The sequence below is a fragment of the Typopeltis vanoorti genome, chromosome 4 (assembly GCF_054136105.1).
Source record: "Typopeltis vanoorti isolate ZY-2024b chromosome 4, IOZ_Tvanoo_1.0, whole genome shotgun sequence".
NCBI lineage: Eukaryota > Metazoa > Arthropoda > Arachnida > Uropygi > Thelyphonidae > Typopeltis > Typopeltis vanoorti.
Window position 1 is genome coordinate 76029702 of NC_143552.1, and position 16559 is coordinate 76046260.

The 16559-nt window shown below is 33.0% G+C and overlaps 1 protein-coding gene across 1 annotated transcript in view; it reads right to left on the reverse strand.

Moving 5' to 3' along the window:
- Positions 1–6778: 6778 nt before the first annotated feature.
- LOC150107422 (transcription initiation factor TFIID subunit 1-like) overlaps positions 6779–16559 on the reverse strand; it is a 960372-nt gene continuing 950591 nt past the window's right edge. Inside the window, exon 39 of the mRNA XM_090391850.1 lies at positions 6779–7843. Within this exon, the coding sequence (XP_090247976.1) occupies positions 7292–7843 (552 nt within the window). The 3' untranslated portion in view covers positions 6779–7291. The remainder of the gene's footprint in view (positions 7844–16559) is intronic.

Here is a 16559-nt window from a genome sequence, read left to right on the forward strand (position 1 = left end):
ATAATTATGACTTCAACTAATTTTATTATTTCTGGTGACCCCTCAAAAAAATCAATGTAACAGGTTTTTCTGTTAGAACTAAAATTGGTAAAACATTTCATTCTATAACAGCTGTGATAGAAATATAAGGTCTGATAATGTTGGAGTCTTGACAAGTAACAGACTTGATCTGGAGGAAAATTGTAGATAGGAAGTTAGTAATGGCGTAAATTTTTCATGTAGTACTATCATATCCTGTACACCCCCTTGAGGGTACATGTCAGGAATTTGATGATGAACAGCTGTGAAATGGATATATGTAATTACCATTCACAGTGATATTCGTCTATCAAGCACTGATGGTAATTTGTGGAAAGTGGTGGGCTCTTTATATATCCAAACATTATGAAGTGTAATTTTTCCACAGATGAATAATATAATATAGACAAAACAGGATACATGGCAGATTGTTTTAAGATTCAAATGTTGTACTAATATCAAATTATCTGGTATTACACCAAACCAACAAACTTTACATTAAGATAATTATGGATTCTATATATTTTCATGTAGAACACTATATGAGACTATGTAACTCAGTCAATAATGATGTTCTCTTTCTTTGGAAAGACAACAGTTTAAATCCCTAAGAGAACCTTTTTAAAGCCTTTTCTAATTAAAGTGAGTTAGATGGTCTCATATAGTGTCTCCCCCCCCTCTTGGCAACTCTAATTTTTCATCCCAAGAAAATGAGGCAGAGAATACAAGCATTAACAGATGTAACAGACTATGTGGAAAGATTAAGCCTGACATTTTAATAGAAGAAGAGATGAAACATTTTTAATAAACCAACAAGAAACTGCTATGTTATGCCACTTTTTCTGACTATATTGTAACTTAAATTTATAAACCACTAAGCATTATGTGAATGGAATGTTTATAATTAATTTTTTTTTAAAATTAGAACCTGATATTTACTTGATTATTAGAACATTTACATATGAGAAACAGATTAGAGCAAAAATATAAGACAAACTAAAGTAAGTAATGGGAATTTTAGAATACTGAATTTTTTCTTTTTTCAGAAATGGCAGGAATTGCTATTTGGAGAAAAAAATGAAAATTTATTATTTGATCGTTAAACTGTGGTCTGTTACATCACACTGATCTTTATTATTATTAACGTAACACCTCCAGAGAGTCCAAAGACTCATCGAGGGAGAGTGTGCCAACAGCATTGAACGATTTACCCCTTCCAACTACTAACCATGCTCAAGCTTGCTTAACTTTGCTAAGCCATTAGCAGAGGCTCTGCCAATCGACCAACCTTTGCTGGTGATGAATGTGATTTATTACAAATGACATCACATTTTCAATAATTAACAAGAGATTGTTACCGAGAATTATGGATTCAATCAAATGGCCAACTCCAATTCCTAATGGGATACTGAAAAAAATACTTATTTAAATGGCCTATTTTAATTACAATATTATTAAAAAAATTGCTCAAGGCAACTACTTATACTCATTTAAAATTTTATTATGAACAAGATTTAAATTTCTTAATATGCTTTTAAAAATAATTCTCTAACAATGGCACAGGGATAAGCCGAGGAATTTGGACCAACCTTATGTCTTATCACCTACTATCAAGAAGGGTAAATATCTATAATCTATATGTATTTATGTATATTCTCCTTTCTCTCCTAAAAGATCAGCATGCCAAAATAATAACCAATTATTAACCACTGTTCTACAAATATTGTAGAATAACAGACATTTAAACTAAACATCTAATACAGCCACTTTAATATATATTTTTTAAAGCCATGGTTTGACTATTAGTTGCTATTTTACGATTACTGACTACTAATCAATAAAATGATTAGCATTAAAAATAGGCAAGAAAGTCTTTTTTTTTTTTTAATCATACCAGGTTACTATATAATAAAGAAAGGGAACTGCAGGAATTGACAGCCTATACCAAAAAGATGGAATATTCCAGTAAAACTTGATTGTATAAGCAACATTAAATTTTACTATGGATCCTTCTCATATAAATGGCCATGAGAGTGCTATAATGTCTAATCCTACAGCCTATCATCAATTTAAAATGATTCCAAAATACTGAACATCATTGTCAATGTGCTACAGCATATCTAATATCTGGCTAGTATGTGTTTATAATTCTAAAGACCCTTTTAAGTGCATAAGAAATTATGCAGGAAACACCAGACATGATATGGAGCCTTAAATACCAAAAAGACATTTAAAAAAATAAAGTAAAATGCAACCACATGAAAACTATTATTTATGGGGAAGTATATGAATAAATAAAGGGCCTACAACTACGAGATGACATTAAATAGCTGCACCACCATCAGTTGTAAGATGACTGGAAGCATGGTCATAAATAGTTAGTGAAACATAGCATAATTTAGTTTCTTTCTGGATGTTAAAAGTACCAGAAGAAATATGATTCATCAAAGCATTCATTATCTACCAGCTACTCCTGCACAAAAAAAAAAAAAAAAAAAAAAAAAAAAAATTAGAGCAATGCTAGCATCAAAGAAATTCATGACAACAGCTACATCATCAACTTATTAAGTTTCTTAACAACTTATGAACATCTTAATGACTTTGTTTAATTCTCAGTACTGGTTCTCTGCAGGCACCCACGGAGGGGTCAAAACCTCATACCCACAATTTAAACTGGTTACATTACTTCTACATGGAAAAAAAGCTTAATAAGTTTCCCCAATTACAGACAGGATTTAAAATGAGCTCTTTTCCCTAAGGAATTGGTGTGTGTATGGGGGGGGGGGGGCAAACCATTCAACCATTCAAGGAGACATCTCCAAAATGATTATAGTGATGTGAATTTATTATTTTTTATTTTAAGGATGTTCATACTAGTGATTATTTCATTTAATAAATCATCTCACTCAGTGTTATTTCCATGTTTTGCATTCAGCTTATTCAGTGTTTTAAGTTCTTTCTAAAACTTAACCAGTTCCATTAAAAGTTCATTTTAATTAAGTGGACTGCTGATGAATTTTAAAACTGGAAGCAGCTTGCAAAAGAAGAAAATACCAAATTATCTATGATTAGCAAGGAAACTAATGAAAAAAACAAATGATGGAAAAAATTATGAATATCAGCTCATTAACCTTAGACAACTTATATATTTGGTTTAATCCTTTATCCAAGTGTAAACTCGTGGCAAAGGTGGTATGAAATTCACATCACTTGCATTAGTATCCCATAAATGGGATACTAATGCAAGTGATGTGAAGTCATACCACCTTTGCCACGAGTTACCCCAGTCCTGAAATTACTTCAGGTGCAAACTTTGTTTGCTTACACTTGGATAAAGGATTAAATCAAATATTATTATTAGTAGTAGTAGTATTATGTGACACTTCCAGCGAGTCCAAAGACTCATTGGAGAGTGTGCCAGCAGCATTGAATGATTGACCCCTTCCAACTACTAACTGTGTTCAAACTTGCTTAACTTTTTGCATGAGCCATTAGTAGCAGAGGCTCTACCAATCAACCAACCTTTGCTGGTAAATATATAATTGGTAGCATAATCAAGTGAAAAAAACTTCCATCGACTTAGACAAATTCTTTAAACCAGTTATATATTATAGAACTTATTCAGCATCAGCCAAATAAAATCAAAATAAGAAGGGTTTAAGGCAGCATAATAATTGAAAAACTGAGACTGCACTAGTGATTCTGATATGACTAATCAAATTTAACCAGCACCGTTTCACAAAAATAGTTTCCTTGCACCTTTTTTTTTGGTAAACTTCAGACTACAAAGGAGACCATAATTTCTGCTTTTAACAATACATCAACAGCAAAAGTTTTTAAAATTAAAATTCCAGCATGCTTATTGATAACTGCAATTATCAATAAGCATGCTGGAACAATGAAGCAAAAATTTAGCCAGAAAGCATGAAATCTTAGAATAAACATGAAAACAGAGGAAAGGCCAGATGAGTCTTATTTTGAAACTGAAATAAAAAAAAAAAAAGATTGCATTATGTTATTAAAAGGGAATATAATAAATATATTATTATTATTTTAATGGAGTAGTTGGCCAATTGGATAATGTTTCTGCTCTCCAAGCAGTGGGTTTAAATCTCTGCAGCAATGATGTCTGTGAATGTCTTTGGGTGGCAGATGAATTTCATTACTTGATGTGGGATCCCACTATCCTACTTAAAGTGGCTTCTGATTTTAAATAAAGCAATGTTTTTTCTCTAAAAGATGGTTCCCAAATTATATAATTCCTCTCAAGGTTGCAACATTTTATTATTAAAATAAAGACCGAAATAAAGAAATATCTAAAAAAAAGGAAAATGAAAATGTCATGGAAAGTGCATGAGAATCAAGAATCATGGATTTGATCAGTGAATCAGATGTCATTATGAATGAGATGCAAATCTGCCTCCAGATGAAAAAAAAGTGACCATAATGTTGCCAGAAGGAGATCAAATCATCTCACACTAGTCTCATTATTGTTTAACACTGGTGTAAAATGGAAAATGACATTAAGCATGAAAAGGAGATCAAATAATTTTAATGCTGATTGTTCAACACTAATGGAACACAGATAAATGTGATATTCAGCATGCAAATATCACATTTATGAAGATTGCATTATGGAGGCAACAGTCAGTTACATGAAGGAAAGAGCAGGATAGGAAGGTGACTGACTTGGATGGTAAGGAAAACTGAAGTGTAGCATTAGCTGCACTGCAATCAGGCCAAGTAAAAGTTCTTTCAGTATGTAACCAGTAGAAGAAAGAATTGTAACAAGATGATAATATTAGCCGATCAAAAGAATAGAAACAGTAATCAGTGCAGAGGATATAGTTGAAGTATTTAATGGATGATTCATCCAGATATTTATTCACATGAATGTGATATCATGCAAAGATGAGTGAGAATGATGAAGAAGGGACTAATGGTGAGAGAAAGGCATATAATAGTGATTGCAAAGAAAGTTTTGAAATTTGGAATGCGATGTATATAATTAATGAAGATATAGTGAAGAAAGCGGACGAGATTAAAAAAAAATTATGGGTGATGGTAGACAAGGCGCTAAAATTTAGGCCCATGTTGCTAGACTTTTAAGGGACAACACAATGGATTATGGCACAGGAGGACATTAACAGAAGCAAAGAGGTTGTAAATTTACAGCACAAGATCTTGATCAGTGCAGTGAATTACTGTACATATTTGTTCACTTGATTTTCAAGGAAAGGAAATTTTGGAGAAAGTATAGTAAGGATTAACTCACTGAGTCTCCAAAAGTTAGATAGAGTTAAAATGGAAGGAAAGGGATAAAAGGCTTTAGCAGATTTATATTATATTATTATTTTTTTTTTTTTTTTAGCAACTAAGGCTGTAAGACCCAGTATGTGTATCCTTCTGGCTAGTCTATTTGTTTTGTGAGATAAAAAAACCCTGCCAGGTGACACACCTTCAGTTGAAAAAACTTTATAAAAATTCTTTGCTTCCTAGATGTCAGAGAGAGAAAAGCAAGTGCAATGACAGTAATTCAATTGTGTGGTATGGCATGATAGATCCTGTGATAAATAAGGTCTACCTATGATAACGAAATAATAACAATATACTAAAGCAGTAGTTTTAAAATTTTTCATTTCCTTTCTCAATAAATATTATCTTATGACAAAAAAAAAAAAAAAAAAAAAAAAAAAGAGTACATTTCTCTATTACTGACTTTAAAAAAGACCAATCTACAAGCCACATAACACTGAGTAGGTGAAAAACTTTAATAACTATAATATTTGTTGTAAAACAGTTTCATCTTTCATAATAATAAATTACTTCTACAATATGGAGTATCACAGCTTGTAAATTTTTACAAGAGAATAATTATTCTCTTGTAAATTATTATAATCAATGCAATCATTGTACCCTAAATAACACTTTTGATCTTCTATTGTATTATGATCTCATATTAATGTCATAGTAATAAGTTATTACTATTAATATTAAATTTTCCTAAATTTTCAACTCTTAATTCCTTAAATGTTCAGCTTCTCTGATCCTTACCCCCCCCCCCCCCACAATAAAATCTTGAATAGCCACTCAGAAGGACAGTACTATCTCCACTAAAAAATACAAGAGTAAATAGGCCATAAATAACCAAATGTACCATGATCACAAAATAAAAGCAAATTCTGCATATCATTTATTCCTAAAGTGATTAAGATTTTAAATTGTCCATATATTTAATAAACAATAACAAGAATAATGTAAATATCCATTGTCATCATGGAAGGACTCAGAATATTTATAACTTTTTAAATAAATCTATAACAAACTAACTGATTATAGGTATATACTAAATTTATAAAAGTAACATAAAAAAGTATACAATAATGGTCATCATGCATCTTATTGCAGCTCTTTTCAGACAGATAGTACAGATGCATAAATAAAAAAAAGGAATTCTGTGATTTTTTCAATTGTTTATAATTTATTATCAAGAAAAAAAAATTATTGGAATTTTGCATAAAATAATAAATAAGTCTAGGAGAATGAAATAAATAAAGAAAAAAAATCCTATCTACATTCTTTATATAAGCATTAAAATGCTTTTCTCTGTTTAAACAAAGAATAATGGGTCTCTTTTTGTAGTATTCAGTCTCTAAGTACATTGTACTTAACAAATTTAAACAAATTTAAAAAAAAAAAAAAAAACAGGTGAAAATTAAAGCTACAAAATTTCATTTAATATGTTTTTAAATAACTGTAATGGGCAACAGATTAAAAAAATATGAAATGTGAAAAATCAGATTAATATTTCAACTTTTTCAGTGAAACAAATGATCAAATGATCATCAAAGACCATACATCTTATGGTTTACATTATGCATGATGATACTGCTCATATTATAAGAATTATCATATAATGATGATGAAATAATACAAGTAGGAAAAAAAATATTATATATTACCTAATGGGAAAATTTTACACCTTATTAAAATAAGGATACTTCAGCCAACTGGTAAAAACAATAACCGCTTGAAGGACTAATGCTTTTCTATTTCTTTTTTAGAACCAATATATCATAAAAAAATAAGTAGAATAACAAGAGTTTATGAAAGCCATAAATTTCAACTTTTTTATAATATTAATTTTTTAGTAGGACACAATTTTTTTACAGTGACTAAGATCCATAGAGCAAGGAAGGCTGTTGTCTTGAAAGTCATGCTTGAAAAATATCAAAATGTTTTAAGTACAACATACTTTTTCTTTATACAAACTTTAAAACCAAAGATCTTCCTCATCTTCATCATCTTCATCTTCATAATCATTACTCTCCAAAATTCTTCTTGAATTTTCATTTATATCATGAATTCCTTGTCCTCCATCATCATCTGAATCAGAAACTGCCAAATCATTATTAATAACATTTTCAGAAGAATCATTATGTTCTACTAAGTCTCTATGTTGCTGAAAGCCATATCTTCCTTGAAGAAGAAATTCTGATGGGTCATAATTTTCATCAATCATTTCAGAGTTATCATTTTCCACACACATTGCTTCTGAATATTTCATACATCTCTCTGTTACCACAGAAGCATTTATAGAGGTACAATCCCGAATGTCATCATCATAACTATCTTCACTCATTTTTTCTCCCTCATTATCACTAATTTCATTTTCACTGTTTTCTGGAGTTATCTGAAGATCTTTAGCAAGAACACTACCTTCATCCTCTTTTTCAGCAGATTCGGACTGATGAAATAAATTTTCATCTTCAAAGTCTCCTTCAACATCTACAAAATCTGCATCCTCAAATCTTGCAAGTCTCTCCTGTAAAAAAAAATAAAAATAAAATAAAATAAAAAAATCAGTTTATAAATATATTAACGTATATTTTGAAAAAAATGTTTTCAAAATATATTAAAAAATTAACAAGTAACAACATGATTACAGATCTTTTTGCATCTAAAATAACTGTTGCAGTTTCTGCTAAACAATATTGTGTGATGGAGTGGTATGTCCTCCAATGATGAGTGCAAGTACACCTTGGAGGTGTTATGTAATTATAATAATGAACTGAATAAATCTGGATAAAACTTGATAATATATCACTGCATGTTTTGAGGGATATGTTCCAAGGAGTTAGCAATAGCTCTGAAGTACTAATTTAACATAGGTTCCCTACGAAGTGAAACAGTCTTGCCTACATTCCACTATGCTGGAGATTATTCAATGTATGGCTTATAATTCAAAGTGTTAGTCTTAACACCCAATCTATGTTTCTGGAGTTGTGGTTAAAGTGAAAGTAAGGTTGGTGAGTACTAAGATTCAGAACTGGGTTGATAACAGCAGTTTTGTCTCTTTGATGGACAACATGGATTTACTACAGGAAGTCAATGTTTTTTTGCAGTCTCCTTACTTATTATAGCAAGATGACAAATGCATTGGACAAGGGAGTTGCATACACAGTGGAATATTTAGAGTTTGCAAAGATCATTGAGAGTTAATACACGACAAGCTGGTAATTATTATTATTATTATCCTAAGACCTCATGGAGTCACAGACTCATCCGGGAGACCTATTTTGTCATACACACAGCTCATCATACCATGCCTTAAACACATTCAAATTCTCTGCAAACGCCATGCCCAATCATTCACAACTCTCCATTCAAAAAAACCTGCTTCTTAACTTCCAGATATAACCTAACTTTTCCCCAATCTCCCACCATTTTATGAAAAATCTCTTCAACATTAATCCTATAACAACCACCTGCCAACTTGTATGTTTCTATCATATCACCCCTCTTCCTCCTATCCACTACACTCTGCACATTGCATCATCTCAACCTTTCTTCATATTCAAAATTCCAGCGATCAGAAACTACTTTGGTCAATTGCCACTGGATCCTCTCCAACATTTCTTCATCCTTTTGAAAACCAGGTGAACAAATCTGTGCACAGTAGTCTATACGTGGCCTAATCAGAGCCTTATACCTTGATGGACCTGTGTTTCACTCAGGATTTCTTCATGAGTGCAGGTCACAAAGATGCCTTCAACGATCTTGATCCTCTCTCTCTTACATGTTATACCCACAGATTTCACTAGTGGATCTTCCCATCTTGTAGGTGGTCTTCCTGGTTTTCTCTTTATTCTTGATTGCCAGTTGAGTATTCTATATGTCCATCTATTATCCCTGAGTCTGGCTATGTGACCTGCCCATCTCATCTTGCTTTCATATACTGCAGTTACCACATTTTTTATGCCTGATCTCTTTCTTAGTTCCATGTTTCTAATGTGTTCCATTTTGCTGATATTACATATCTTATGTTCTATTGCATGCTGAGTTATTCTGAGAGTCTCTTCTTTTTTGCTTGTTGTGTTCTGTGTTTCTGATCCATATGTGAGTGATGGAAGAATGTCATTATTAAATAGTTTTGCCTTCACAGAGATGTCAAGATTTGGATCAGTAAGTGTTTCTTTTAGTCTGTTAAATGATAGTCATGTAGCTTTCTTTCTTTTTGCTAGTTCTTTAGATAAATCATTATTCATTTTTATGGATATGATCTATTGTGGAGAAGCCTCTTCTGAATCCTGCCTGCTGGATTCAGAAGACAACTCCAGTAGAGTTGTCTTCAAGTGTTTTGGATTCTGTTCAGTATTGCTCTGTTCATGATTTTATATACGTGAGAAGTTTGTCCTAAGTAATTGCAGGAGTCAACTTTTTCTATAGGGATGTTAATACATAGGTGACTGTCACTTCTGTAGATGTTTTTGATCTATTTTATTTTTTCTAGATTCATCTCTAAGCCTATCTTACTGTTGTTTGTGTATATTTTTTCACCCATTTCTTCTAGGTCTTTTGGGTTGTGGGATATCAGTACTAAATCATCAGCAAACATAAGGATTTGTAGTTTATTCCTCTGTTTAGGTGTATTTTATTTTTTCCAGAATGCATTCTAAAGTGCTGGTAAATAGATTTGGGGAGATCACATTGCCTTGGCAGATCCCTCTCCTTATATCTATATTTATAGGTGATTAAATAGGGTTATTTGTGTGGTCTGATTTTTGTTAATTTCTTTTATCATGTGGATGTAAGTAGGGTCCACATTTATTTCCAGTAAAGCACTAATGACTGCATTGTGTTCTATGGTATCAAATGCTTTTTTAAAATCAATAAAGAGGAAACATAGAGGGATTCGGTATTCTCTGCATTTTTCTGTTAGCTGTGAAATGACCTGGATATGATTTATTGTGGAGAAGCCTCTTCTGAATCCTGCCTGCTGGATTCAGAAGACGACTCAAATGGAGTTGTCTTCGAGAGTGTTTTGGATTCTGTTCAGTATTACTCTGTTCATGATTTTATATATGTGAGAAAGTAGACAGACTGGACGATAGCTTTTTATGTCTTCCATGTTGTTCCCTTTTTTGAATAGAAGTATGGTTTTTGAGGTCTTCCATTCCTCTGTAATCTTTCTTTTGAAGTACCATGTGAATCTGGCAGCCAAGGTTTTGAAAATAATTGGTCCACCTTGTTGGATTTCTTCAGCCTTAACATGATCAAGTCTTGAGGTTTTTCATTTATTCGTTTTCTTAAGGGCATGTTTTATTTCTTCTGGAAGTACATCTGGTATATTGCTTGGTTTTGGAATATTTTGATCATCTTCACCAACTCAGCTTTCAAATCTTGAATCATTTTTTTTTTGCTATCATTCACTGTCCATTTTGGGATTGCTGCTATGCTAATGTTATTGGAAAATATTTGAATAGTGATATGAAATTGTTTGTAGATGATGCACAGTTGGGAAGAACTATGAGGGAGCAGTACAGATGTTGGGGCTTTACAAGAGTTGAAAATACTGGGTGCATGAGCAAGTAAGAGAAAGTTTCTAGCTCTGTTGAAAAGCGTTAACTTTAAAATTCAGGAAGCAAAGATGAGATGCAGAGTATACAATTAGCAGGGATAACTTAGGAGAAGTGAAGGAGATAAGGGAATCTGGAGGGTAGGAGGATGGTAGATAAGCAATGTGTTCTCTAATATTGAGGGGACACTGGAAACGTAGAAGTAAGGAGGTTATGGTTCCAATATTCCAATCTGAGTCAACTAGTTTACAAAAGGATGGAAACCCTTTTGTAAACTAGTTGGTTTCTAATCTCTCGAATGTTGAACATTAAGAAAGATTGAGGTAATGTAATTTACAAAGTCTAGTGGATAGGAAGGGGATATAACTGAGACATGGGAAGGGCCAGCAGCCATCTCTGGAGGCTGTGATGGGAGGGGGTTGGTGTTTTGTGTGGAAGTTACGATTGGAATGTATTGCCTTAGAATGTGGTGAATGCATAGACAATACATGTGTTTAGGGCATGGTATGATGAGCTGTGTGTGTGTGTGTGTGTGTGTGTGGCAGTGGGTCCTCCCATGATGATAATAAAATAAACTGAATCCTTTCCTTTACTGTTCATATACTCAAAATGTTTTCTAACTACCAAAAGTAACAAACTTCTAGGTAATCAACACTTGAATTCCAATGAAAATCAAATTATTTGTGTAAATATATATATTTTTCTGTAGTATAGTTTGAGTTTATTTCTATACATATACTACTCCAAGTAATCATTCTATAAGTTCATCAAAATAAATAAGATAAACTGAGACTGATGCTGAAATTTAGTTATCGTGTGGGATTAACCCCAATTTTCCTCATCCGTCACCTTTAGTCAAAAGAGACCAGATAAAGGTTCCATACATTGCAGATGGGAATCGAACTCAGGTCTTTCTAACTAAAGGGCTTTGTCTATATCAGGGATACACAAACTTGTTAAGGCTGAGGGTCGCATAGTTCCACTGTTACTTATGGGAGGGCCACCAAAAAAAATCTTCAAAGTTATCTACCATATATTGTTTATTTTATTTATACCTATCGTAATTGTTACAAAAAAGGTAATAAAAATTAAGTGAATTTAATTTGATGCATGACATTGCATTGATTTGACAATTGTTTTGATATTTGGTTCGAGTTTTGTAGTAGCCAACCACAAAATTGATTCTAAATTTTCATCAGTCAAGCAGTTCCTATTTTTCGATTTGTTAATATTCATGACTGAAAAAGTTTGTTCACAAATATATGTTGAGCCAAAGAGGCTTGCACATTTTAATGCATTACTAGCAACCATTTATAATTGTTTTTATTGACACAACGATAGAAGTTTAATAAATTGCCTTCGTTAAATTTATTTCTCAGACTCTCATTGTTTTGAATGTCGATGAGTTCAAGCTGTGCTGATTCGGGTGCATTTTCATGCAAAATGGCAAAAGGATTGCTAAATAAATCTAGCAACGGTTTCACTTTTTTAAAATCAGAAAACCGATCCTAGAAGGCTGATATCAAGTTATCAATCTTTTCAACATACACAGTTTTGAAGTTGACATTGAACTTTTCAGAAACTTTCTTATAATGAGGAAAATGGATGCAATTCCCTGACTTCAGTTGAATTTGAAATAGATTTAACTTGCACTGAAAAGACAAAATGTGGCCATAAAGTTGAGTAACCAATTGATCTTTGCCCTGAAGTCGCGTATTTAACGTATTTAAATGATTAGTAATGTCAACCAGAAAGGCTAAGTCACATAACCAATCCGGATTTTTTATGTCAGGGAGGTTTTTTGTTTTTTTCAGTCATGAAGATTTCAATTTCATCAATTAAATTTAGGAACCGCTCCAATGTTTGTCCACAACTTAGCCACCTCACTTCTGTGTAAAAAAATTAAGTCACCATATTCACTTTCAATGTCTTCAAGAAACGTTTTAAATTTTCGGTGATTAAGGCCACGGGATTTTATAAAATTAATCATTGAAACCACAACTTTCATGACATGTTCAAATCCAAGTTTCTCAAGGCACAAGCTCTCCTGCTGGATTATACAGTGGAAATGTATCAACTCATCGTCGTGCCATCCCAAATGCTGTTTCAATAATGTTACCAATCTAGAATTAGCTCCTATCATGGAAGGAGCTCCATTAGTCGTGATACCTGATAATTTTGTCAGATCTAAATCAATTTTGGAACACTGTTCCAAAAGCCTAGTGAACATGTCATTACTTTTCGTTTGATCTGGCAATGAACTCATTCCAATCAGCTCCTCACTTACCTCAAACTCATGCGTTATTCCACATGCAAATATTAACAACTGGGCTGTGGAAGTAATGTCAGTTGATTCATCAATAGCTAATGAAAAATAGGCAAATTTCTTTGAATAAGATGTTAATTGGTCCTTTACATTTTCTAACATTGCAGTAATTCTTCTTTACACAGTCATCCTGTTTAACCGAATTTTCTCAACATTTTTGGCTGATTCAGGACAAATTTTTTTAGCAGCAATCTCAAGGCAATCTTTAACAAAATCTCTGTCTGTAAATGGTCGGCACTTTTTTGCTATAAGGCGAGATATTTTAAAACTTATTTCTGTTGCGATTTCCAAATCTTGAATAGGTTTTGTAAACATCACTTGCTGACCTGTCGATTCTCGTTTCAAAAATGAAATCTTTTGTTTACGTAGTTCTTCAGGTAGATTTGAAAATGTAGAATGATGACATTCATAGTGTATCCTTATACTGCATTCTTTTGGTATGGCTACAGCACTTTTGCAAATCAAGCACATGATATTATTAAACGACTGCACAAAACCATATTTTTCGGTCCAGCTATCCTGAAACTGCCGTTTTTCATCCTATAGTTTGCGTTTCCTACTTGGCCCTGCTTTATCCATTGTAGAATTTATTTTTTACCATTTCCTAGGGGTGATAATTAATTGTAGCAACCGCACCTACGAAAACAAAATACTCATATGACAAATAGACGAATTATAAAATTTGTTAACATTATTACTAACCGATTATCGTAAGTAGACAGGCAATCGTGATGCCAAAGCTACTTTGCTTTGCATATGTACCCTTTTAAAAATTACCTATCGTGTAACTTGTTAAAGTTAAAATAATACATGGTGAGGTGGGCCACCAGCAAATCAATGGAGGGCTGCATGCGGCCAGCACATCCCTAGTCTATAAACAAATTAAACTACAGAGGCTCATGAAATTTAATACAAAAGAAAACCAAAGATGGTCTTCATTTGTATTAAATTATAATTTATGGGTGCCTACAAATCTTGTGGTAACATCCACATGAGAGGGGCTAACTCACCTTTAGTCGAAAGAGACCAGATAAAGGTTCCTCACATCATGGATGGAATCGAACCCAGGTCTTTCTGACTAAAGGACTTTGTCTATACTGACTGAGCTATGGAGGTCTTTGATATGCAAAGATGGTTTTCTTTTGTAGTAAATTATAATTTAATTTATGGTCCGGCTCCCACTGATGGAACTTTAATAATGGTTGAAAATGGTATGGGTAGTGGTCCTTCCCATAATGCATAGCATTATACACACTCAAAAGGATGTATACTTTGCATTATTGCATTATGAGATACTGAGGCAATTAACGTGAAGTAACTAGTGTCTATATACAAGTAGCCTAGTCATGAAGATATTACACATGCAAACTTTGTTTGCTTACACTTGGATAAAGGATTAAACAAGAATATAATTTCTTGGCATCTTTAATTTAATTTATATGATGATGATCAGCTCTGTATTTTCATCCATTACAGGGTGAAGGCTTCTCCTATTGTGGGAGGATTAGGTCTACTTCTCCCATGGTGACCCAAGTCCATCTTGGGAGAGTGTATACATATTTGTATGAATGAAAGTATGAAGGTGAAAGACAATCACAAACATCCATGCCTTAGATGGGATTTGAACCCGCAGCCTCTTGGCTGGAGAACAGATACTACTTGGCCAACCAAGCTGGCAATTTAATTTATAACCAAGAAAAACAAAAACAAAAAAAACCCTTTCAACTTCAAGGATCTAATACACTTTAGAAAGAGAAAACAACAATAGTGTGCCATTCCTAGATACCCTGATTACAGAAATAACCATTAACAATCACAAACTATCACTCCTTCCAGCAGTATGACATTATAGAAATTTTAGTCAACAGACAAAATCGATTTGCTCTGATGATGTCCTCATCACTGAAAACACTACATAGACAATACTTTCCTATTGTTTTGATCTGGCGGGGAAAGAGAGAGCTAGGATTTGGAGAAGACTTGGTGTTTTCAGATGCAACGAGTCGGAGGCTAAGTCTAACTTAGATGTCAAGTATGAGTCTAAAAAATGTAAAAATATTTACTAAACTAAAAAATTTCTTCTTTGAAGATAATTCAAATGTATATAATTTACATTTGTAAATAAATTTTAATCTGTGAAAATTAAAATTTTTGCTCTGTTTTAATTATACTTTATTTTATTTAATTCTAGTTTACTTAATCACACTCTTATATATATACCCTCTATCCAAAAAGAAACCGAACTTTTCGAAAATAGAAGAAACCAGTGGTGCCACCTGTTGTATCTTTTTGTTGTTGAAAGCAGTAAATATATATATATATACAGGGTGTTCGGGATAAATTTGACATATTTATAATTAATTATATTTTTCCGTAAGTTACATGTATTAACACACACTTCTCTTCATTTAAAAGTTTGGACCCTTCTTCATTCATATACAAGATGTCAGAAAGGATGGATAGCTGGAACCCACCTGAATCATGGAAGAGAATAACTTGTATCATGATGATTCGTGCCCGCCATCAAAATAAGGATATTACGACTGCTGCCCAATGCTCCCTGAATACAGTAAAAACAATCAGGCATGAACTAGAGACTTGCAATGGTGACTACGAGGATGTAGCAAGAAGAAAGATCCCTAGCAGATGATCTGATTGCGTTCGTACAGCAGAATTCCTCGCAAATCTGCAGGAACACGTGTTGAAGAACCCTGGCATTGGAATTCGGGCTTTGTTCGTGGAGTTGCTAACTGTAGTCAAGCCCTGGATAACAAGGGTAGCCAATGGTAGGCCGTATGTATGGCAGCAGGATTCGGCCCCTTGCCACACCTCTGGGAAAAGTCAAAAATGGTTGTCTGAAAATTTCTACGACTTCACCAGTCCAAATGTTTGGCCTCCAAACTCCCCAGACCTTAACCCCATGGATTATTTTGAATGGGGCGCAGTTGAAAAAGACACCAATCGCACTTCCAGTAATACAAAAGCCCAGTTAATGGATAAAATTAAAACAGTTTTTGCGGCCCTTCCCAGGGAGACTGTAGCATCAGCTTGTTCGAGGTTCCGAAGCAGAATTGAAGCTGTGATCGATGCTAATGGTGGTTATTTTGAGTAAATCTTGTTGATAGTATTGTAATTAACTCTGCCTGTAATGTTTTTTTGTCAATTCATTAAATTTAATAGATACAAAGAAGATTTTCTTTTTCCTTACGAAACGGTCAAATTTATCCCGAACACCCTGTATATATATTTACTTATATGCCACACAAAAATTTAGACAAAGACCCTGGATTATCCTTGGCAATTATACAGATATCTAATTATAACTTTTTTGGAGTTTTATATTTTATTCATGCAGA